Here is a 22,471-nt window from a genome sequence, read left to right on the forward strand (position 1 = left end):
TATAGGGATTTTGGTTTTTAAGAAATTCACAAATGTTATTATTTAAATGTTATTTAATAATAGTATTTACAATATCTCAAAATAAATTATGTATAAATTATGACATAGATTGTTACAGAAAACTTATTTAATGCAACATGTTTCATCCAACTATAAACTTTATTTGTTTTTGTAACAATGTAAATGCGCCCTAAGTATTAAAATTATCTAAGTTTCTTTATATTTGCATTGCAATTTGTACAAGTATCGTATTTTCTATAACTATCTCTTAAAGCTCGACTTGTCTCTGTAACATTAGCTTGTTGTACAAATTTAATAAGAACATAAAAATTTATTGATGAGATAGATATTTTTATCGTTTCGTGAAATAAAAAAAATTAGCTGCTCTCCATTGCACTAAGAATTTAAGACATATTTTAATGTTCCTACCCTCTGATCAAAATTTATGTTGAAAATGTCAAAAAATCATGAATAATTTAAAAAGAAATGTATATATATATATATATACACACACACACACACACACACACACACACACACACTTATATATAGGAATGTCATAGATTTTCAGAGAATATATATCTTTATAATATTCTTGAAATCTATAATCCATTCCTCTTCTTTACGTTATCATCTTTCTGACATGTTTTAAAAAATCATCAATAAAAGCTAATAAATTTTAACATAACTTCTCGTTCCGTTTCGTACATGTTCGTTTAACAAAACCTTGACTGAAGTCTAGATAAAATACGATAATCAATATCGTAAATTAACTAGTTCATCACTAGTGGAAATCGTTTAGAAATTAGTGTTGAAAAAAATGTAATCAGGTACATCCTGAGTGGTATCAAAATAGCGTTCTATCAGTCGGTTGCGGTTATTAGTGACTGCGCGTCTAATAGGTTCTCCGTTAAGAAGATTGAACTATTCATAATTGGAGCGTTAACGAGATTTCCTGATCTTTTGTTACTAAAGGGGTGAAAGCTATCGATATTTGTGTGAAGAGAGTAGGTACCAATCTTATTTACGGACGAGCCATGGTTATCATTTATATTTAATTTAAGTTGATTCACGTCATTCTGAAGCAGTCTAACGTAGAGTTCGATATGCCTTTGGCCACCATTATGTATTTCGAGGGTCGGTATCCAACGAAAGTAGCATTGCGTCCAAAGTTCCAAACTAGAAATAGTGTACAAGGGTTTTATAATTGTCCTGCATTGTCTCTCCTGTCCTTCCGCCTTGTCCACATTGCGAGGGATAAATAAGGGATTGTAAAATAATAAGATGTCCTGATCGTTGAACTGCTCTCGCCAGTCCCAAACGCTGCGAAGTACCAGAGGTGTGTTAGGGTCCTGAAAAATTGCAGATACAGTTTATTCATTGCCGCATAAGAAGTTTTTCTTTGATCTTTGACAATGAACCATCTCTAATGTGTATCACTTAAAACGAGATTTATTACCATAGCTGCCACTGCTCGATCTCTTTCGCAATTAAAGATAAAGGTGTCGAAAATGGATACGTGCGCCGTATCCCATAACGTGGTCAAATACGTTTCCGTAAATTCAAACTCCGTCGGAAATTGTTGGGTTAATTGCCAAACGCAATCCAGATACAGGAGAAACAGTGGAGACTATGAAGAAATACAGAGAAAAATAATTTGCAATGACGTCATTTATTGTTACGAGTGCTCCAAGCGTTTATAAACTCGATTATGCCTACCTTTTCCGAATTTGGTTTAACGATGTGACCTAATCTATCGCAAAACGGATGACCCCCGGCGACCCATTCTTTTTGTAATAGCGATTGAAAGCCGGTTATGGTACGAAAGTGAGGGTCCAACAGCAGTTGAACTAAACTTGATATAATGCAGCATAAATCTCTAGCAGTGGTCTCTACAAATTTCAATTTTGTTTATATAAATCACGATCTTTGTTGCATGATAAATCGTCAGCTTTTGTATTTTATATATATATATATATATATATATATATATTTATTATTATTAATATTATTAAAACGTCTGTGTGTCTCTCTCTACTGTTAAAATAATTATTTATATCTAGCAACATTTTAAAATTTTAACGATCGAAAAGCTATTAATAGTCTTTTTGCTGCAGACGTGTATAAACAAAGAACTTGTTAATCATTGTCTAATCATTTGGTTGACAGTGCATAGCTATCTCATCTCAGGAGTGGTCGATAAAGTATTAAACACACATACACAACAGGCGCGCGCGTACGCACGCTCTTTAAAGTTAAAGACATCATACCTTGTAAGATAACAGAAATTCCTAAATTGAGATGGTCACAAACTTCGACTGCTTTTTGCAAACAATACGAGATATATTTCAGCCATTTTGTAGTTTCTAGCAATGAATAAAAATTATTATCCTGAATCCAGAATTGTCTGATGTTCTCTAAAAAAATATAGATATTCTTTCATAAAAGGTTTCAAGTATAATTCCAAGTCGTTTACTAATACAATGCGTCATCTACGTGCGATTGAAAAGATTTACCTGGTGAACACAAGTTAATAAATTTGGTAAAGGCCGCCGCTACTAGTTTCAAATTGATCTCCTTGTTCAATTCGATAACAACTGGAGGATTCTTCTGCGGATGGCTCTTACGAATATTCTCGAACATAATATTTTCGTGCATCCTCTCGGTAATTGTTGGTAATAATTCCGGCATTTTTACTAAAGCTGCACCGTGTGCGTTCGTCCAGGACCACACGGGCGGTCTGTTACCTTGAAAGTGTTTAGCAGCATCTGTTAATTGTCTGTCTGTCACAGATGCAGGCACAATTACGTATTGCGATAAACTGCAAGTAAACAGTAAGTAAGGAACACTTGGCATGTTGCGAATAAGTTAAAAATTGAATGAATTAAATACCCAACGAGCAAAGCTACCTAGGAGAAAGCTGGAATTTCGCATTAACCATGGATAATCTCCAACCCTTTCTTATTTCATCGCTGCGTAATGTTCTTTTCAATTCGTTTTGCCAGTCTGCGATGTCCCGAAATAATTGGACATTTTTGTCAAGACTACTATAGTAAGCCTCTCTGCGATAAGACAGAAATTAATAACAGACTAGTTATAAAAGCTGATATCAACTTCGCATTAATTTTAACAGAATTCAGCCAGATTTAATACAGAATACTGACTTGTAATCGTAGGCGAATAACAGTTGATGTCTCCTAGGAAAGGCATGATGCAGTAACGCGGTCAGAAGATTCTTGCCATGTCCAAGTGGCGAAAATTTAAAAGAGAAGGACCACGTTCTTAGATTCTGCAAATTAGAATACACAACTCTAGAGAGTCACGATCGCATGTAATTCACGTTACAGTGAAGTTGCTTTAGCAATTACTGGTCAACTATCTAAATATGTCTAAAAGATCTTTTGTTTGCAATATGCCTTAATGTCAAAAAAATTGCATTTGCAATTATGTCATTAATTCATGCGTGTTTGATATAAAATCTTACATGAAACGAGAAAAACCTACTTTACAAACAATAAATATTCCTTTTACTTTCGATGGTACTGTACTACCAGGGACTAGTTTTTTTTTCTTGTCACCCATTATGTAAATTTCATCGATATTTGTCAGGCAGGTATCCGTATATCCATACAAATGATTCTGCTGGTGAGTAATATCCTGTGGCAAAAAGAAATTGTCTTCCCATTAAAAATCACTGATCTGAAGGTGTATCTAAATGCTTAACGCAATCTTAATAATCGAGTCGTCCCTTACAAGGGAAAATTGATTCTCCTTACCTCCTCGTTTGACAAGTCATCGCTGGTGACAAACGTAAGTTTGAAATTGGTCACTGACAGGTTGCCGGATATACCTTGTTTCAGGTCACTGACAGGCGAGAACATAAGGACACTTTGTGCTTCAGCGATGAGAACCTCTCCCGGTAATAATTTTATACCGTTCTCGACCAACGAATTACGTCGACTGGAATTGAAAGTCTACGAACACAGAGTAGGGAAACAGTTACCATTTGATCGAGTGGCGAGTGAGAACAACTTGTTGCAACGCTGCAAGTTAAGAGACTGGAGTGACAGTACGCAACAATGGTCAAGCAAACAAGAGAAAAATGTTTGCGACTTACGGTGAACATGACTACGATTACCTGCATCTCGTGCTCCTCCAATCCCACGTAACTGATGAAATTGTTGCTACTTTTGTTTTCCATGGTGGGCACCTCGTTATTACCTCGACGCTTCGATGACACGACCGAAACTCGCAGTTTTATTGGGGATCATGTAGAAGACAATAGGGAGGAGAAATACTGAAGCAACTCTGGATTCGGATGTTTCCTCGGTGTTTCCATTACCGCACTACGGAGTGTGGAATGTAGGAAGAAGTACGCGGCCAGCGGGTATCGGGAACACACCCGCATAAATTCGAATGTAACGCGACACGCGAGCGCACAGCAAACAACGTAAGTAAGAAAAGCTGCGAGAATTTCCAACGCACAGTAAACAAGATGTATCGATACGATCGATGCAACGTGCGAAGTTTGCTCAGGCTCGATTCCTAACCAATCGTGATGTGTGTCGGGACGCCCTGCTTGCTACACATCTCACACGGTGGACCATTCGTTCGCCTCACCTTTTGTCATGTTCGTTTTGTGATTGGTTGCCCCTCGCAGCGATTATCAAGGCACTTCACTGCGCGTGAGGAGAGGCAAGAGGAGGCGTCAAGGAGTCGGATTATTGTGCCGAGAATTCTATTTTTTGTGATGAGAATCTCACGTTATGCAAATGCTTTCACGTCGGCTATCACGCTATGCAAATGTAAATCATTTTAACAGAAAAAAAACTCTGAAGTACTGAAGAGAACGACCGCGACATAAAAGTGTCTCGAGAAATTTGTAGGTTAGGACAGCTTGCAAAGAAAGACGGATTTTTTCCGCAATAGTCTTTGATCTGTCATTCATATTCGGTAAAAACTTTTATTTTGTCATTATTATTAATTCTATCTGCCTTTCGATATGAGGATCACGTCAAATTTCGTGTGCTCTTGCTTCAAGCTTATCAACAGTGTAGGATTAATATAAGGGGCCAGAGTGGGCCCGAGCCCACAGCGGCAATTTACTTTAATCCGACTCTGCTTGTCAGGGAATGAGATAAATCTTACGATGTACATACAGGAACAGTTGAAGATGCAACGAGAGCGTTTAGGCTTTTCACTTTATTTTTATTAATATAGTTTTTCTACACAGGAAAATTAACTCGTTTCTCGATGGATAAAATAACTGTATAGTGTATGTTTCGCTACCTCGTTTCTTTTCGTAGGTTTCCCATGCGAAGGAAGATAAGACAAACGATATAAATACTATCATATAAAATCTACAAAAAAACAGGCGTTCATTACGGGCGAAGTACTAAATATATAAAGTTTAGTCTCCTCTCTGACTAATGATAGGTCACACGCGATAATTTACAATAAAATACAACTTTCACCCAAGGCGCAAATGTTTTATGATTTTAATAAATATTGCAAACGATGCATATATTGTTATAAATAATATGATAGAAAGAAAGAGACAGAGAGAGAGAAAGAAAAATGCTAATCTAATTGTTTGGAAAATGATGAATTATCTTATCTATTTTACGCCGACAGGGATTAACAATAGAACACTTAAGATGCTGTATTTCTTCGACCCTTTATAACCCAATTATTATTGAATTGTTTAGCGCATCTTGATCTACAAATAACGAATAACTGACGTCGTACATTGTTATTCTTCGATTTCTCTCTTGGGCAAAATTGTTTTCAAAAATCGATTGACGGAGAATTGATCGACGTGCAGTGGTAATAATGTACGTGATTCCGCAAAAGTTCAACCAAAAATAGAACATTGTAATATTACATGAAAAATGACAAAGAACTGGATTATACAGGGTGAAGAAGATAACTATCGACTTATACATATATATAAAAAATGCTAGTCATTCTGTATACATAATATATAATCTATTGTCGCGCAGAATGCCGTACATTTCGATACTTGATAAAAACAATATATGTATTGTGATATCGTGATATTTTTGTTTTTACATGTAAAACGGTAAACTGGATATCCTTTTTAGTAGCCCCACGGAGTACGTTTGGTATTATATATAAATAACGATAGGCTCGAAAGTCAACGGGATCACTGGGAGTACGTCTCAAAAACAAAAGATCCGAGAAGACTGAAATCAAGTTACAAGAGGTGCTAAGACAAGAAATCAATGCTATGTACAAAAAAATGATAATTCCTTTCGCGTGTCGATGCGTCGATCGATCGCCAAGAGCTTGACAAAATGACGAAACAACAAAACACGAACGGTCAAGTTATCCCTCATCTTACAAACCTTAAGTAACAGTACGCGCGCGGGCGCGGGCGCGCACACACGGAAGAGATAGGCAGATCATTGAATTCTGTAAGTACAGTAAGATACGCTCGTTTCGTATGTATATCTCTCTCTCGATTACAATCATCGTTCACTCGAAACCTCATTCTGATTCCATTTACTTTAGCACGGAGCAACGGTGCATTATACACGGCGCAATCTTTTTCTATTGACGATTGTATCGATCGTCCTTTAGCATTGACATCTGTTCCATCTATTTAGAATGTGGCCATTAAATCTGTAATAGCCTATAATAATAGTATATTCAGGAGCGAGAGAAGTGTGTGAGTGTTTTTAAAGTACAGTCGAATGTTTCTCGAACGTCGCGCGACACGTCTTGTTCTCTTATTTTAGATACGCTCGTCTTTTTCAGTTTTGCATCAAAGTGAGCTGTGCTTTTGCGAGTTAGAAAATTCCATTAAAAAAGAGGCGCACGGTGACAAACGTAATTATTACAATCAGTAGTTTGTTCGGGTCTCCCGATCACTAAGTAATGTTATACCGTACTTAAGCTACTGGCATAGAGTCCTGAGACATTTATTTTCTTGTACCAACCCTCATGATTTCTTTGTAACTGTCTTTTTTTGTCCTTTTTTCAGTAAATATACATAGAAACGTGTATATTTTCTATTATCTCGAAACGTACGCGACGTGTTCAATTGTTTCCGAGCGTCTCGAATCGAATTTAATTCCCTCCTGTTTTATCCTTAAATAACTATAGTTACAAAAAGGAAAACCGATAGTAACGTACAAATTGTTTAATTACAAAGCACGAATATATACTGGTCGTCGCGTCGAAATAAATTAATCCCATTTGGTCTACACCTTACGTACTGGCACTTTACCCACTAATATAAAAGTAACGAAAGCATATTGTAGTCCCGTATAACATACACGTCGCGTCAGTGTTGTATTAAAATCTAATTCGCAATACATTAATTTACAAGAGAACAATTTAGGACACCCTGATTCAACGAAACTATTTCATCGCCGCCCTTTCGTCGCACTTTCCTCGCATTGTCCTTAAATTCCGACACATTGCACTTATATTTAAGTGTAGTTGTTTATATATTTAGTAATCGCCAGAGTATAACGTTCGTTTTCTTATTTATATGCTAATGCTGTCAAATTATCCGCGCTAAAATTCTGTATTATAATCATAATTATGCCTTCGATGAAAGAATGAACGGATAAATCGGCAAAAGACAGTACTCTCTCGTCCTATTTTTCTAGTTGGGGTACATTCGTACGTACACACGATGTATATTTCTGTCGTGTATTCCCTGACACGGCGTCGCGTATGCACGTATTACAGCGCACACGTAGTGAGCGCAATCGGTCTCTCTTAACAACTACTTATTATCAGCGGGAGCTCGCAACACATTACACGATTCATTTTACTATTCACACGCCGAATAATACCATGTACATTAGTGCATTATGACGCGATAGAAAACATTTAGTCATAAGGCATCGAATCGATTCGCGCTCCATCTAATTTGTTATGTAATTCGTTAAACAGTGAAAATAGTCGCGCGGGATGTCGTGAGTACCCTTTTCACGGAAAATCGAACGATCTTGTAATCTTGTCAGTAGTAAATTTCCGATTTTACTACTTTAGTTGTAGTCAAATAATAAACTCTTAATCGTTATTATAAACGTTACTCGATTATTATTAAAAATTGATGAAAACGAGAGGTCACCCTCTCTCACGAGATGTGTACCGCTATTAGAATACTCCCCGCACGACTAATCACGTCGTAAAAAATCGCGCAGCTATTCCGGGTATAACGGTAATTAAGTTAATAATATTTATACGTTTGTAGCTAATGTTCTCATCTAAAGTCGAGAATACGTACGATACATTAAATAGTTTAAATTTTTATTGCTAGTTAATTTGACTGAGATTCCAATTTTGTTGTTGTATGCCAAGTTATATCTGCGTCGAAATAAAGAATGACGACTGTTCGAAAGAAATAGATATGGCATCGCAAAGCGGACTAACGATCGTCAGGTGCATAAAATATTTACAATAATTTATATACGATTACATTAATTGATGGATTTCTTCGTTGAGTGCATCATAAATTATTACATATAAACTCTTAATCAGAAAATTATAATAATGCATGATTGCATTGACATTTCGTGAACAAAAGTTTCTATAGTTTATATATATATATTTATATTTATATATGCACAATCGCACACAGCGCACCAGTGTATTACTCGTCAAAGCGCACGATTATGATACTTATTTGACTCATTTACTGCGTAACATTAAGTATGCTTAATTATATTGCACGACGGTAAGACAATACCGCGGGATAACTCCTTCAGATTCCAGAAGATCAAACGCCGTGATACCGTGATCGAGTACTGCGTGTTTGCAAAGTACACATCCAAAATATATGATTATACACGTTAGGCTCGGATTCGCAAAACTAAATCTCCGGTCGTCGAATAATAATAATCGTGCTTCACGTATTGACTGTTCATTGACCATCCATCGCAGTGACGATGCGACAATCATCACAATATATTTTCAACAGCAAGGAAACAGGGAAGAAAGGAGCTAAGTGAATACACGTGAGCTTAACATGTACAATATATATCGTAGGGACGCGCACGTGCGCGCGTATGTAACAAATCGATAGCTTTTCAAGCATGCCGGTACTAGATACATACCGTTTGCCTAGAGAAGTCTCCGCGAGCGTTCGATTTATGAATCATACGACGATGACCCATGATCGTGAGCGGGACTCGGTGGCGTTGATGGATTTGAACTGTTATTTGAAGCTATCGAGTGTCTAGGACTACCACCGGATGGATGCTCCTGTTTAAGGAAACAAAAATGAAATAAAATTAATAAATTTATTGGATTGTTTGTTTTCTCACATTGATAACCTGCCAATTGACTGGCCAGTATTTTTACGTACCTTGTTGTGCAAGGACGCGATACTACCAAGAGAGAGCGGAGTGTGTGAACGCAAATGTACCGATTCGGAATCGATTTGGTCCACTGGAGTGCGCGGTAAGGAAGGTGGCGTGGCACTTGGTCGCGGTGGTGCAGGACCTCTTCGTGAAGTCGTCGAACCTATCGTATATTCGTATTGTGCATTTGATATAATATACACTTGATGTAACTATCGATTACAATTGTTTCGTAACTAAAAATTCAAATTTTTTTATAAATAAAAAACATTTTTACTTGTGAGAGAAATACGATATTATTTTATCCGATTAAATTTAACTCGAGCGAAAACGGAGGAATATTCTCACACTTTCACATTCGCGATATTAAAACTGCATCCTTATCTTGTAAATTAGTATATTATTGGATTGTAACAAAAGTTCATAGAGCGTTATTTTAATGAAATTCCAAGATAAAATTGTATTATGCATAAATTTACCGTTGTGCGGCGAATATCCAGAGTTTCTTGACATATGCGAACTCAGACGACGCGTGTCCGAAGGGGGATGCCTGGGAGGCAACGGTGCCGGCTTACTCGGTGTTTGAAGCGTAGAATCATATAACTATAAAGAAAAGCAATCATATGGAATAAGTTTGAGATTTATCGTTTACGATTTACATCGTTAAGCGTGGCTCAAAACGCAAGGTTCTTTTATTTAACGTACTAAGCGAATAATTACTTACTCTTTGCTGACTACTGTGAAGATGGGAACTATGATGACTCGAGTGTTGTTGATCAGCCGTTTCTAATGTCGTGGGTAGATCTAATAAACGTTGTATCTGTAATAAACGAAAATGCAAAAAACATATTTATATAATAAATACCTCGACAATTTTCTAAAATCCATCACATTTGTCCGATAACAGTAAGTTTGGAGAAATTGACTATTCAAGTTTTAATCTTTACGCACCTGTATTCCATTTCCTGGACCCATGTGGCTGATATGATTGAAATTAGTCGGCGCGGAAATCATTTTCGAGCGCCTGTCCGTCGGGCGAACGGCTCTGTTGCCTTCTCTCAATGAGAACCTTCGTCGCGGCCTTGTCATTTGTCTGCCGCTCGCATCCAGCGGTGTCAGATTTAATAGTTCTCCTAGAGCGTTGGAGGAAACAATTAAAATATATAATACTGTAAGTTACATTTAATATTTTATTTAATGATTATGATATATATATATTTTTGCATAACATATACTTACGCTGATGTAAATTACTGAGATAAATGACATACGGCATGTCATTTATTACGCAAGACGTGAGAGAACCGGAAATATTTAACGGACGAGCCCGTTTCACGTTAAGCGTTTGTAACCAGTCTCCAGATGTACAGTCAAATACGTCGATGTGCGTCTCACTATATACTAACAGATATCCTTCGCAATAACCTGGAATTTGGATTTTCATGAACGTAACAACAAGATACAACGAGAATGAGAATAGAGAAAACGTACGATAAGACGACCAAGAGCTGCCGATGGCCATTAATGTACTTACTAACTGCCGTAGGAACTGCGGGATACATTATCTCTCGGTCTCGACTCTTTCTTCCTTGATTATCGACGTATACCGCTAACGTATGGAAGACTAACAAGAACTCACCGCGCGTTAATTCGATGCAACGTAGCGCATCCACGGCGCTATAAGTGAGAAAACCTAACAGTGTGTTCTCAGCGTGGACCAAAGCTGAAACGAATAAAGTAGAGAGGCTCAAATAAAACGGATCGACGTAATAAAATAATGGAAACGGAGGATTTAGCATTTAGCTCTCATGGTTTTTACTCACAAATAGGATGATGATCCCCTAAAATGCTGTAAATCGAAAAACCAGACGGATAGCCAACGCATAGGCGCCCTTCCGAGAATATTTGCAGGGTTTGCGCGTGGCACGGTAACATTAATTCGCGTATACGCTTATGTCTCGTTTTCGTACGCGTTATCTCGTACATGATAATCTGCGATGCATTCTGTGGATAAAACACACACGTAAACATAAGAAAATCATTACATTACGTTACAAATACAAATGTTAATATAATTGCCTTACTTGCTTCTTTATTGCAACGCATAAACAATAAGTAAGTGGATTACGACGCACTACTCCTGTCGCCAACGTAATGCATCCCTTGGTCTCTGCAACTTTAATCCATTCAACCTCGTCCCCATCCAAGGCACGTACTGGAACCAGCCGTACATGACGTTGCTTTCCACTCAATACCACGATCAATTGCTCTTCAGTAACGTATTCGAGGAGATATATCTTTTTCCCTTCCCCAACTCTTGCAATTTCTACAAATGTATCATAATTTAATACGTTATCAATTATAATTATCTGATAACTAGTGCAATTCAAATGTTTTTCATAATTATACAAAGAGCATTTTTATTTTCTGACAAAATATTTTTTTTATAGTAAGAATGTACTGTAGAATATGAGTGTTATCATATCAAGTGGAACGGCTTTACTGACTTACCACTACGATCTAAATCAAGACAGAAGAGACCTTCCTCTGTCCCAATGACTAGACGATCCGGATCAATAATTGCTCCTGACATCACATTTTTAATAAATGCCAAGGTATTGTCCAATAACTCTTTCGCTCTAAAAATCTATTAGCGGGAGAGAAAAGCAATATGTTAATCAATCATGTACATTGATATACCCTAAAGTTATATAATTACGTATTCGTAGAAAATGTTATATTTTGAATATCTTTTATAAATTAAGTATTTCGAGAAAGAGAATAGTTAAAGAAAACACGTAAACTAACAATAGTAAATAGTAGAGAGTAACATATCGTTTTATTATTTAGATTTTTAACTATATACCGTTGTGTTTGGAAGATTGTTCCTTTTTAAAATTCTATGAAGCTCGCTTAAAGCTACTACCCATTTTGTCTTTTCGCTCTCCGTATCTGCCAACATTAACGTATGATTTCTCAATCCAGGGGGCTCCAATAGTGACGTCGTTATCTAAGCCAAAACAAAGACAAATTATATTGATTTTAATTTTTACATTTTTTTTCGAGTTAATTAATTCTGCCGCACAAGTGACAATTTGTTTATTAATTAAGATCTTATATAAATTAATGTGTTGGAGCATTACCCTAAATATACACGGAATGTCCTTCTTTGTAGCGTGTATTACGTCAGAATCACGAACGGAGCTGACACTGAATTCTTCGTCTCGCATATCCAGAACTTGTGAAACGTACACAGAAGGCAAAGCATTGCGATCTGGCGAAATGTCATAGAGAAATAATTTAAAGTCGCAAACCACGACGAATTGACGCACCCAACCCTTTTTCACACCACCCATTTTTGGCACTTTGACGTATCCTTCGTACGCAGTACCTATCCCACGAGTCGGATCAATTCCCAGTGGTCGTTTGGCTGAAACAATCGCAAGTCGTAAAAATAAAGTGACAACATAAGAAACTGCGACGATGCTCATCGTGAAGATAGGAAAATGCTTTGTACGATTTATTATTAAGCTAAGTGAAGTATTAATAATTTCTTCGTATTATTAATTATTTTTGATTGATGTTACTTACTTTGATCGTGGGGTACAGGGCACATTGGAGGTACTTTATCGCAACAAGGCATATGGCACGCGAAGCCGCACACTTCACATACGACTCCTTGCCTCGTCAAACCAACCATTAGAGACGTACAGTGATTACATTTCGTAGGTGCTGAGAATGTCCGTACAAGAAATTGATGTGACTTCGGCTTTGGTTGTAGATTGGCTTGACCATGGGTGGAAGATTTGTTCAGAAGTTCGTGGGATAACGGCGATGTTGGATCCTAAAAACAAGAAGAAAATTGAAACATACGCACAGCGAATGCTATTAGAAAGAAATATAATTATTTATTTATATATAAATATATTTATTGATAATGTTTTAATCTTTTGATTTCTTTGAGATGTATTTACATGTTGAGATACTTACGATACTAAGTTCAGACAAATTACTTTTGCTGCTCGTAATACTGAGTGCACGATTGTCCTCGATGTCACCTTCTACACTGTCGACACTTCCGTGACGTGTGCTACTTGTTGTTTCTTTAAGGAAGTGCTCGAGATATGACATCTGTGATGTAGGACGTTCTAAAACTATATTAAAGAAGATAAACATCAGATAAATAACGTATGGTAATCGATGGTACAAAAATATGAATGCAAATTGCAAATATTTGTAAGATTTGCAAATGCAAAATATATGTATATACATATAACATAGTGGTCGCAGTATTAAAGTTTCAGCAACATGTAACATCTTACCTGAAAAACAGGATAAAATTTCTTTTTATCACGATATTTATAAAAGTGTACATGCTCCTCTTGATTACTCAACAAAAAGAAATAATAAATTCTGCTACAATCTCTGATTAGATTTTCTTGATACTCTTGTCACAGATTTAAGACTGGCGCCGCAAAAATACGACGTACGAAACATGCTTTGTTACAATAAACAGCTAATTGTGAAACTAATAAGCACTTTAAATGGAAATAGCTTTGAAATATTCCAAGTTTCAGATGCACGAAAAAGCAAAATTCACAATTCACGCAACACATATTTGTTAATCGTTTAATTAAAATAATCAACCGATGAAGAGTAGACTTCGTTTTTCGATAAAAAACTAATCGTCATTTAAAGAAAAAGAAAAACAATATTTACAAAACCCACCAACACCGTTACAACTTGGTACAACTTGGGGACAAGAATGATATTGGGCGTACAAAACACAGCAATCATCTCTCCGTATTATATTACAAAGTGTTAAAGATAACACAGTGCTATGTTCCGGCCAAGACTGGAATAAGCAGGTGGACAACGTTGTAAAAATAGATGTAGATAAGGACGTATCTTTTCTTTTAAAAAACGGAAACTAATAACGCAGCGGAACATAGCGCTGTGCTGTATTATAATTAGCGGTACAGTTGGCCAATCAATCCAAAGTCGCTCTTTTGCTGCCACATCATTTACCGGGCGGCGATACGATGGCGACGGCATTCTGACTGATGAACGTGTTGACTGGAACGAATCTAGTTAATAAGCGACAAGTCGTGATGCGGGGGGCACGCATTACTGGTAGGGGTGACGACGGCTGATGTACGATGATACGTTGGGGTTTGGTGCTAACGATGTTTGGAGATTTGCTTGATGTGTTGCTGGATGAGACAGCTGTCACAAATATAGTTTGAAGATGAGCAACAAGAGGCCCCACACGCAGCTCGTTACGCCAATAAACAGAGGCACTTTGTAGTCTAGAAATCAGAATCGCATACCGTACTGGAGAATCGAATTATTATGCTACATAGATCCCAGTAGTACAACGTTCTCTATAATTTGTATTTCTCACGCATCGATGTATAAACCGTATTAAAAATAAAGATAAAAATTACAGATTTTCTCGCGCAACGAATAAACAACGGTAGTCTTCGTAGTCTAGAAAATTCAAATAATTCGATATAATATCGACAAATCAGATTATTATGTTGAATAACAATCGCGATGATAATTTCGATAATTGTTTCTTGCAAGTTAAGGTGATCCTGGAGTGGCCAGTGAACTCCGTCGCGGCGTCTGTATTACCGGCGAAATCGGTGATTTTCCTGCATTTTTCAAGAAATATATCTTTTTATTGAATTCACAGAATGAAAAATCCTTTTCCACGATGAAAGTACACACAATAATGTAGTGTGGAAAGTTAAGTCCTATTTTCCACACTACATTATTGTGTATACTTTCATCGTGGAAAAGGATTTTTCATTCTGTGAATTCAATAAAAAGATATATTTCTTGAAAAATGCAGGAAAATCACCGATTCCGCCGGTAATACAGACGACTCCAGGATCGCCTATGTAACTTGAACTTCTCTGTTCAATGAGAATAAGATTTTTCCATTGCGTTGGTAATGCATTTTTTTTAATGCATTAATATATTTACGTTTATGAAGAAGGAAACATCGGCGAGACCCTACGTATGGAGCACCTGTTCCCATCTTAAATATTATACATTATAAATAAACATCAAAATTTCCACATTTGTACCACACTTTGACAGAATAATTTTGTCTAATAACGCCCCTACTTCAAATGATTGAAATGTATTATACATTGAGAAAATTAACGACAATTGATCACCAATAACATCTTTTTTCCCTCTGTTAGAAGCTTTTTAGCAAAGTCTTCTCGTTTCATATCATAGAATGTTACTGAAGAAGTAGCGCAACGAGTTCTAATTCTACACCCAAAATTAGCAGAATCAGAAAGATTGAGAAATGCAGATTACTTTCGGAAAAATATAGCGAAGTAAACTGCATAAAGGTATTACAAAAGAGGCAAAATTCTAGAGAAGAAGTCAGTATACGATATATCGCCAATCGCTATGCCCATGTATCATCCTGCAGACTATAAATTTCATAGCAGTATAGCTTTACCGACTAGATTCGAAAGCTACGAAAAATTACTACCACATTGTTCCTATTTGAGCATTATATTTTGTAAACCAAGAAAAAGTGTTACCTTACCACTTTATTTAAATATTACGTATATAATATTATTATGTTCGTTGAAATGTAGAAATTGCACGTAACGCATAAATTGAAAGACGGTTCGGGAAATTAAAAATTGTTTGTCCAACATTTTTGAAGTCTCTTCATACGTCCGCGATTAAAAATAAATAATATTACAGCGCGAGCATAGTCTTATATACACCAACGAATTAATTATGTGCACGTATATAAACAATATATAACTCTCTATCAATGTATAATATTCCCACAAAAAATACATTGGTTTGAAGATACGCATGCAAAAGCCGTCACCGATAATGCAAGTATAATTACACAGGGGCTTCAATAAGATTAGGATAGTCCGAATAAAACAAAAAAGACTAATATATATATAGAAGCGAAATTTTTATAGTATGAAACCAGAATTTAGAGCACGTTCAATGCTTGAATAGAGATCAACACACCTACAAATTACGTACATAACATGTACAGCTACGACTTGCACAGCGAGTGTAGACGCAATATTGCCATAGCGGTATAATGAACGAACTTTTGTGCACTTCTCGCTCTTCATATTGTCAATTGAAATGTACTTACAGCCATCTCCAGTATCGAGACGTGCTTGCAATTCTTTTACTTGCATATCTTTCCGCTTCAATTCGTGCGACATGGTATCCAATCGCTGCTTGAAATCCCTCAATTCCCTGATGAAAAGAAAAACGAAGAATTGGTTTTCAAAGTTTTTCAATTTTCGCAAGTTACAATTTTCCGCATGAATGAAAAGTTACTTTTGTGCCGCTATCAAATCCGAGCGGGTCTTCGTGAGCTCCTCGGAGATTGCCTGCTTCGCTTGTATCTCGCTCTGCAGGGAACTTTGCAAGTTCAGAAGCTCCATTTTATCGAGTTTCTGCGAGCGTCGATTTCGCCAATTTTTGTCCGACATGGTAGTTCCGCTTCCGACGCCGCTCACTCCACCCGAGTGTTTTAAGAATTCCAATTCCTCCGTCATTTTCGTAGCTAGAGCCTGTAAATCGGGACGGAGTTTCCTTTTCTAAATGCACTAGTGAAATCTCTCGTTACGCATTTGTCATCAATGTTGCAATTAAGATCTTACACCACCACGACACGTAAGAGCCTAAAAAAAAGCATATATCTACAAGTTGCGGACAAACCTGCAAGTATCCACGAGCATCCTTTTCATCCGACACCCATTGAATAATCTCGGTGATCTGAGCTTCCCATTGCGCAATGGCTTCCTTCTTATTCCTCAATTCCTCGTACTCGTCCTCCAATTGTCTCCGTTCACCTTGCAATCTGTTGACGCTGTCGGTGAGCGCACCAAGCTCCAGCACGAGCTTCTTGTTCTCCTCGACCAGCATGATCTTCTCTCTCTCGTGGCGTCTGCTCAACTCGTTTATGGTTTCCTCGCTGTCGGTGATGTTCTCCAATCTCGCGGCGTCGAGTTTCTCCTTCGTCAGTTGCACCTCTCTCTCCAATAACTCCCTCCTGGTCTCCGCCTCGTGCAACTGTTCCTGCAGGCTTCGAATCTCGAGATTAAACCTGCTCTGTTGCTGAGTCAAGTTCTCGTTGTACTGGACCTCCAGTTTTTCAACTTCTGCCTTTAACCTATTAATCTCCTGGGTTGCTAGAGCGTGATTCCCACTGGTATCATTTCCGAGAGAACGCTGCCTGATCTTCTCCGTTTCCTCCTGCATCTGCTTGCAATACTCCTCGCTGCGTTCCCGTAATTTCCTTTCCTTGCTGGTCTCCGCCATCGCCTCGTCGATTCGATTCTCCAGCTCCCTACGCAGTTTCTCAGCTTTCCGTATGTCGTGTCGTAAAGTATCGACCTTTTGCATAGCGACCTCTAATTCTTCTTCCTTGTCCCGAACCTGCCTCGATAGCTTCTGCTTTTGTTGCCTCAGCTCGGACAGTTTGTCCGTCACTTCCGTGTACTCGGCCATCGCGAGCTTACGTTGCGTGAGCGCATCCTTCAGTTCCTTATCCTGCAGTTTCAGTTTCTCCTGCGCATCCAATTTGTCCTTGACAGCTTCTTCCTTCTCCAGACGCAGACATCGGACCATTTTCTCCAACTCGCGGAACTTTGTCATGTCGCCGTTATCCAAAGTTCGTAGTTCACGTGAAACATCCATAGACTTCAGCTGTGACTCCAACTCTGTACATAAAACATGATCTCGTATCAACACCATGCACGGATCATCAAAGATGGAAGTACCGCGATTTAAATAGAAAACTTTACCACAATTGCGTTTTGTAAGCGTATTTATCTCGTCTTGAAGCTTTCTGGTTGCATTATTGGAATCAGGTGAGATGCCGGGTGAAGAGTGACCTACACCTGAATTTTTCATATCATCGATAGTCTGTATCAATCGTGCGTTCTCCTCCTCGAGTATCTGCATGCGTTTATCTGTCTGGGATAGCGCAGAAATACAACCCAGATCCGATATGCAACTATAACGATAAAATAGATTTTTCTTTTTGCTGGAAATTAACTAAATCGACACGTACGTGACGTTAAATTATTCGCGAAATTCAAATAAATTTATTACAACGTTAAAATAAAAGTAAGAAAACGAAACATGACTCGTTACCTTCCTTGTGTAAAACTAAAGCCAACAAACGGTAGATGAAGCGCGGAGAATGCCGAATTTGCGGCCGGTGGAACAGCGTCCGAGGTGCGAACATCGTTATCGTCAACGTCAAAATTTGACGTGTCACTGGGTGAGGAAACTTCAGGAATGTATGGTGCGGTGCTATCTCTGAGAGTATTCCAATCGACTCCCTCGAACCAAGGATGTTTCTATATTTCACAATATAAAAGAGAAAATATGCATTACAACATGCACTTTGTACTTGATACGTATTATGAAATACGTTTATCACGAATAACAGTGCATATCACAGTTAAAAAAATAATATATAGTAATCGAGCGCTACCTCTTTGACTTTATATTCCTTGAGAAAATTTGAGACGATTTGTCATCACACAAATTGAGGAATGTTAGTAGCTGCAACTTGTTAACTTTCAATTTTGATTATTCAAAGAGAGATTACAATTTTCATATTACAAATTATTGTATTAAGCTTGAAATAACAAAGGATTTTATATTTTAAATTGAAATTCTCGCGAAAATGTTGAAAGTATAAATTTTACATTTTTAATTTAAGCTTTCTTCAAATTTCTAAATCTCTTTAGAAATAAGTTTGAAATTCATTGAAGGACGAATATGTAAGGTTTAAAAAAACGTGCGTGATTTTCGATACATCAGTTTTGATTCGATGCAAATGCGAAAACACAGAAATGCGTGTATCAATGCGAGTATAAAAATTTTCAAATAAAATTAATGAGACGTGTCAGCAAAATTTACCTTAAAGTCGTCAATTCCATTTTGGCCTAATCTAAATTCAGAGCTGCAAATCAACTTCCGCATTAGATCTTTGGCTTCTTCAGAAACATCGTACATAACGTCCGTAGGAAAGTCAAAGCAATTCTACAAGAGCAGACGTCAACTTTTATCGATGAGCAAACGATCTTTTCTAATTGGATGAGTAAATCTACAATTAAGGGAAAGGGAAAAGATATTACCTTGTGATTCATAATCTTTCCGTAGGTTTCGACTAGAGATTCGGCATAGAAAGGTGTTTCACCATAAAGCATCTCGTACATGCATACTCCAAGAGACCACCAATCGCATTCAGGACCATACTGTCCCTGACCATCCTCCATCGCCTGCGCAAAATGTACAATAACACGTGTGCACGAAAAATCATGCAAATCACAAAGCTATTATAATAATATATAATAATATTTACCAAATATTATACTTTAAAGGCAAATTTCTTCATTAGAATTATAAAACGCGTGGCGCGTGGCCGAATGAAATTACCCTCAATATTTCTGGTGAAATGTAATCCGGGGTGCCAACTGCAACGTTACTTTGCACCGTCCCATCCTCGAACAGTCGTAAACAGGAACCAAAGTCAGCTAATCTGATATGACCGTTCGCGTCCAGCAGAACATTGTCCGGTTTAATGTCACGATGTACATAGCGCAAGTCATGTATAGAACCTATAGCTAGCACCATTTCTGCTATGTAGAATCGAGCCATATCTTCGGGCAGGCGATCCTCAAATTTACTCAATAACGTCAATAAATCTCCGCCGCAATAGTAATCCATGACCAGATACTGTAAGACACCAGTTGCGTAAGGGCAGGAGTCGGACAATTGTACGGGCAAAACTGTGAGATATCGACTTTCCAAGTATCGCAAAGCGACATTACCAAGTTATTGTCATCTTGAAAGGCATAATGCAGGTTCGTGATCCATCTGCGATCACCGTACACCAATACGTCCCTTTCCTCCCTGAAGCACGCGGTCTCGGCGCGCTTCAGCATCTCCCACTTGTTCAGGATCTTCATGGCGAACACCTTGTCCGATCCACGCATTCTCACGACGCATACTTCCCCGAAAGCACCTCTGCCAATGACCTTAACGATTTCAAAGTCCTCCCGCGTCAATTGTAAACTCTTTATGCACGAGGCAATTGGTTTCACTGGAAAGTAAGGGACCGGCGATCGTGTCAACTCAGTGTAAACATTCGCTAAGCAAAATACCCAGAGAACGAACTTGCGGACACTTACCAAATTCGATAAAATCAGAAACAGTCTTTTCACGGCGTAACGAAGAGTTGCAGCATTCGTCGTACAACACGAGCAACACATCGATAAGGGTCTCGATCGAAATGGTATGACCTACCCGTCCACCTTGGACAGGACCACCGATAAATAGGCCCTCGAGTTGACGTAGTCTTCCTCCGATGCCTACAACATGGACATCGCAGCTTTAAACACGTATGCGTGACTATGTATGCTTTTTATGAAAATTGAGCATGTCTTATATATATAATTATATCTTTTATGAAACAAAACTGTACCATTGTTTGATAGTCCCTTTGGCATAATATCAGGAGGTGGATGGCCATAAAGGTATTGCGACGAATCCGACATGTCTCTTTGTTGATAAGGCTGTTCCTTACCACAATCTATAGTGGATATTTCCATTGTTGTTAGCATTCGTTATCTCCTTATACCACATTGTTATGCTTTGAGAAAATTCCTGCAATACATCACTTTGCTACAATGATAATAAATAATTAACTAATTTTATACATATATATATATAATAAAACAATATATAATAAAAAATATATAATAAAACACCATGTGTAACTTGCTCAGTCACAAATTTCAGATTAAATAATCTTATTGTAAAATGGAATAAAAAAATTTTCACACACAATTAGACTAACAGATTTATAATTTTTCTATTTGGAGATGTTACAAAGCTACATGATTTTTCATCTTTGTGCTACTTGATAATTTTTCAAAACATTGTGAAGAAAGGAGAACAAGGACAGAGACGGTATAATGAAGTAGGAAAATAAATCGATGTAAAAAAAGAGGCAAGAATAAAAGGCACGAACGGAACAGAAAAGGAAAGCAACACAGAGGAAAACGACAGTAAACCGCAATAGAAAAAATTAATAGAGGAAAACGACAGTAAATCGCAATAGAAAAAATTAATTGCACAAAGTGCGGGAGTTGTACGAGATTCCCCACCCTCCACTCATCACGAAGCATCTGTATATCGATGACCGCAGAAAAGAATTCTGTTTACAATCGTGCCGCGACGATCAATCGTACGAAACGTCAAAGGAAAATAGCCGCGATTCGAAATTCGCGATTCGCGCGCCAATACATAAAAGACGCACTGTGAAACAAATCGGTTTCTCTTTTGTCAATACGACGCGGCGACGTGTATCGGTGCAGCTGATATAAATCACGAAAAGCAGTCGAGCTTTCTTTCATTCATTCGGTTCTCGCGGTCGTCGTCACCGGGATCATTCACGTTGGAAATTACGTAACCGCTACAAAGATAGCTAAAATATTCGGCGAGAGGAGCGCGCGACAGGAGAAACACGCGTAAATAAAAAAAAACGCGCAGGTAAAAATAGTGCACTGAAGTGAGACACCGCGGATTCGCGGACGGAATTGTGGAATTTGACAAGATCGCGGTGGCCCCGCGCCTCGATACGCGGCGAATCGCCGCGATCGTAATCCCGTCAGGCATCGCCCGGACGCGGTGGACGCTCGGCGTTGCACGTTGATCGCGTGTATCGTCCGGAAATTCTCCGAGTTTATAACCTCGTCACAACACTGCACTGCCATTCGCGAGGAAATTCGTGACGTAAAGTTTCGCCGTCGCGTAGGAAGATGTTTCGGGTAAAAAGGCCTTTTTCCTTGCCGATCCCGAGCGATCTCGCGCTCGATCGACACGCGCATACCTGTCGCGACGACGTACCCTGCTCTCAATTTTCCTCAATTGTTTATTGCGCGCACCATTTGGTTATCACAAACCATCTTGCATAGACATCTCTCCGAACCCCAACAATTTGATTGACCCCCTAGCAGGCCCTACGCGGAAAAAATATGGCAGCTCTACGTCATTAAACGCAACCGTGATAATCGACATGCAGATTGGCGACGCTA

General features: G+C 38.0%; 2 protein-coding genes across 4 annotated transcripts; both read right to left on the reverse strand.

Moving 5' to 3' along the window:
• Positions 1-39: 39 nt before the first annotated feature.
• On the reverse strand, positions 40-4,562 carry LOC105274625 (myotubularin-related protein 10-B). The gene is made up of 10 exons (XM_011330905.2): positions 4,139-4,562; positions 3,777-3,974; positions 3,505-3,657; positions 3,165-3,289; positions 2,910-3,062; positions 2,517-2,821; positions 2,271-2,417; positions 1,720-1,892; positions 1,460-1,630; positions 40-1,352 (listed from the first exon to the last, which is right to left on the reverse strand). The coding sequence occupies exons 1-10, from the start codon at positions 4,199-4,201 to the stop codon at positions 864-866; spliced, it is 1,977 nt and encodes a 658-aa protein (XP_011329207.1). The 5' UTR covers positions 4,202-4,562; the 3' UTR covers positions 40-863.
• Positions 4,563-5,192: 630 nt separating this feature from the next.
• Positions 5,193-22,461, reverse strand: LOC105274623 (serine/threonine-protein kinase Genghis Khan). Of its 3 annotated transcripts, XM_026973555.1 has the most exons (27): positions 22,267-22,461; positions 20,857-21,038; positions 20,564-20,743; positions 20,204-20,475; positions 19,809-20,108; positions 19,508-19,651; positions 19,290-19,412; positions 18,513-18,721; positions 18,161-18,372; positions 17,073-18,076; positions 16,689-16,924; positions 16,498-16,604; positions 14,370-14,675; positions 13,332-13,495; positions 12,933-13,185; positions 12,485-12,771; positions 12,208-12,351; positions 11,853-11,988; positions 11,426-11,667; positions 11,165-11,345; positions 10,876-11,064; positions 10,581-10,766; positions 10,293-10,474; positions 10,066-10,161; positions 9,821-9,944; positions 9,347-9,504; positions 5,193-9,243 (listed from the first exon to the last, which is right to left on the reverse strand). In XM_026973555.1, exons 2-27 carry the CDS (start codon positions 20,993-20,995, stop codon positions 9,130-9,132), a joined length of 5,688 nt encoding a protein of 1,895 aa, XP_026829356.1. In that variant the 5' UTR covers positions 20,996-21,038; positions 22,267-22,461; the 3' UTR covers positions 5,193-9,129. The 3 variants fall into 3 exon arrangements, with proteins under 3 accessions (XP_026829356.1, XP_011329206.1, XP_011329205.1); XM_011330904.3 differs by lacking the exon at positions 14,370-14,675 and having other exon boundaries at positions 22,284-22,461; XM_011330903.3 differs by lacking the exon at positions 14,370-14,675.
• Between the last annotated feature and the right edge of the window lie 10 nt (positions 22,462-22,471).

The sequence above is a fragment of the Ooceraea biroi genome, chromosome 11, assembly GCF_003672135.1.
Source record: "Ooceraea biroi isolate clonal line C1 chromosome 11, Obir_v5.4, whole genome shotgun sequence".
Classification (NCBI taxonomy): Eukaryota; Metazoa; Arthropoda; class Insecta; order Hymenoptera; family Formicidae; genus Ooceraea; species Ooceraea biroi.

Excerpts from the sequence above, each read along its gene's own strand:
- LOC105274623 (XM_026973555.1), bottom strand. The coding sequence starts at position 20,995 with ATGCTAACAACAATGGAAATATCCACTATAGATTGTGGTAAGGAACAG. Across the intron at positions 20,476-20,563 it reads TTCTGATTTTATCGAATTTG|TGAAACCAATTGCCTCGTGC; the intron begins GTAAGTGTCCGC and ends CTTACTTTCCAG. Across the intron at positions 18,722-19,289 it reads ATGGAATTGACGACTTTAAG|AAACATCCTTGGTTCGAGGG; the intron begins GTAAATTTTGCT and ends TGTGAAATATAG.
- LOC105274625 (XM_011330905.2), bottom strand. The coding sequence starts at position 4,201 with ATGGAAAACAAAAGTAGCAACAATTTCATCAGTTACGTGGGATTGGAG. Across the intron at positions 3,290-3,504 it reads GAATATTTATTGTTTGTAAA|AATCTAAGAACGTGGTCCTT; the intron begins GTAGGTTTTTCT and ends TCTAATTTGCAG. Across the intron at positions 1,893-2,270 it reads AATTTCTGTTATCTTACAAG|AGACCACTGCTAGAGATTTA; the intron begins GTATGATGTCTT and ends TGAAATTTGTAG.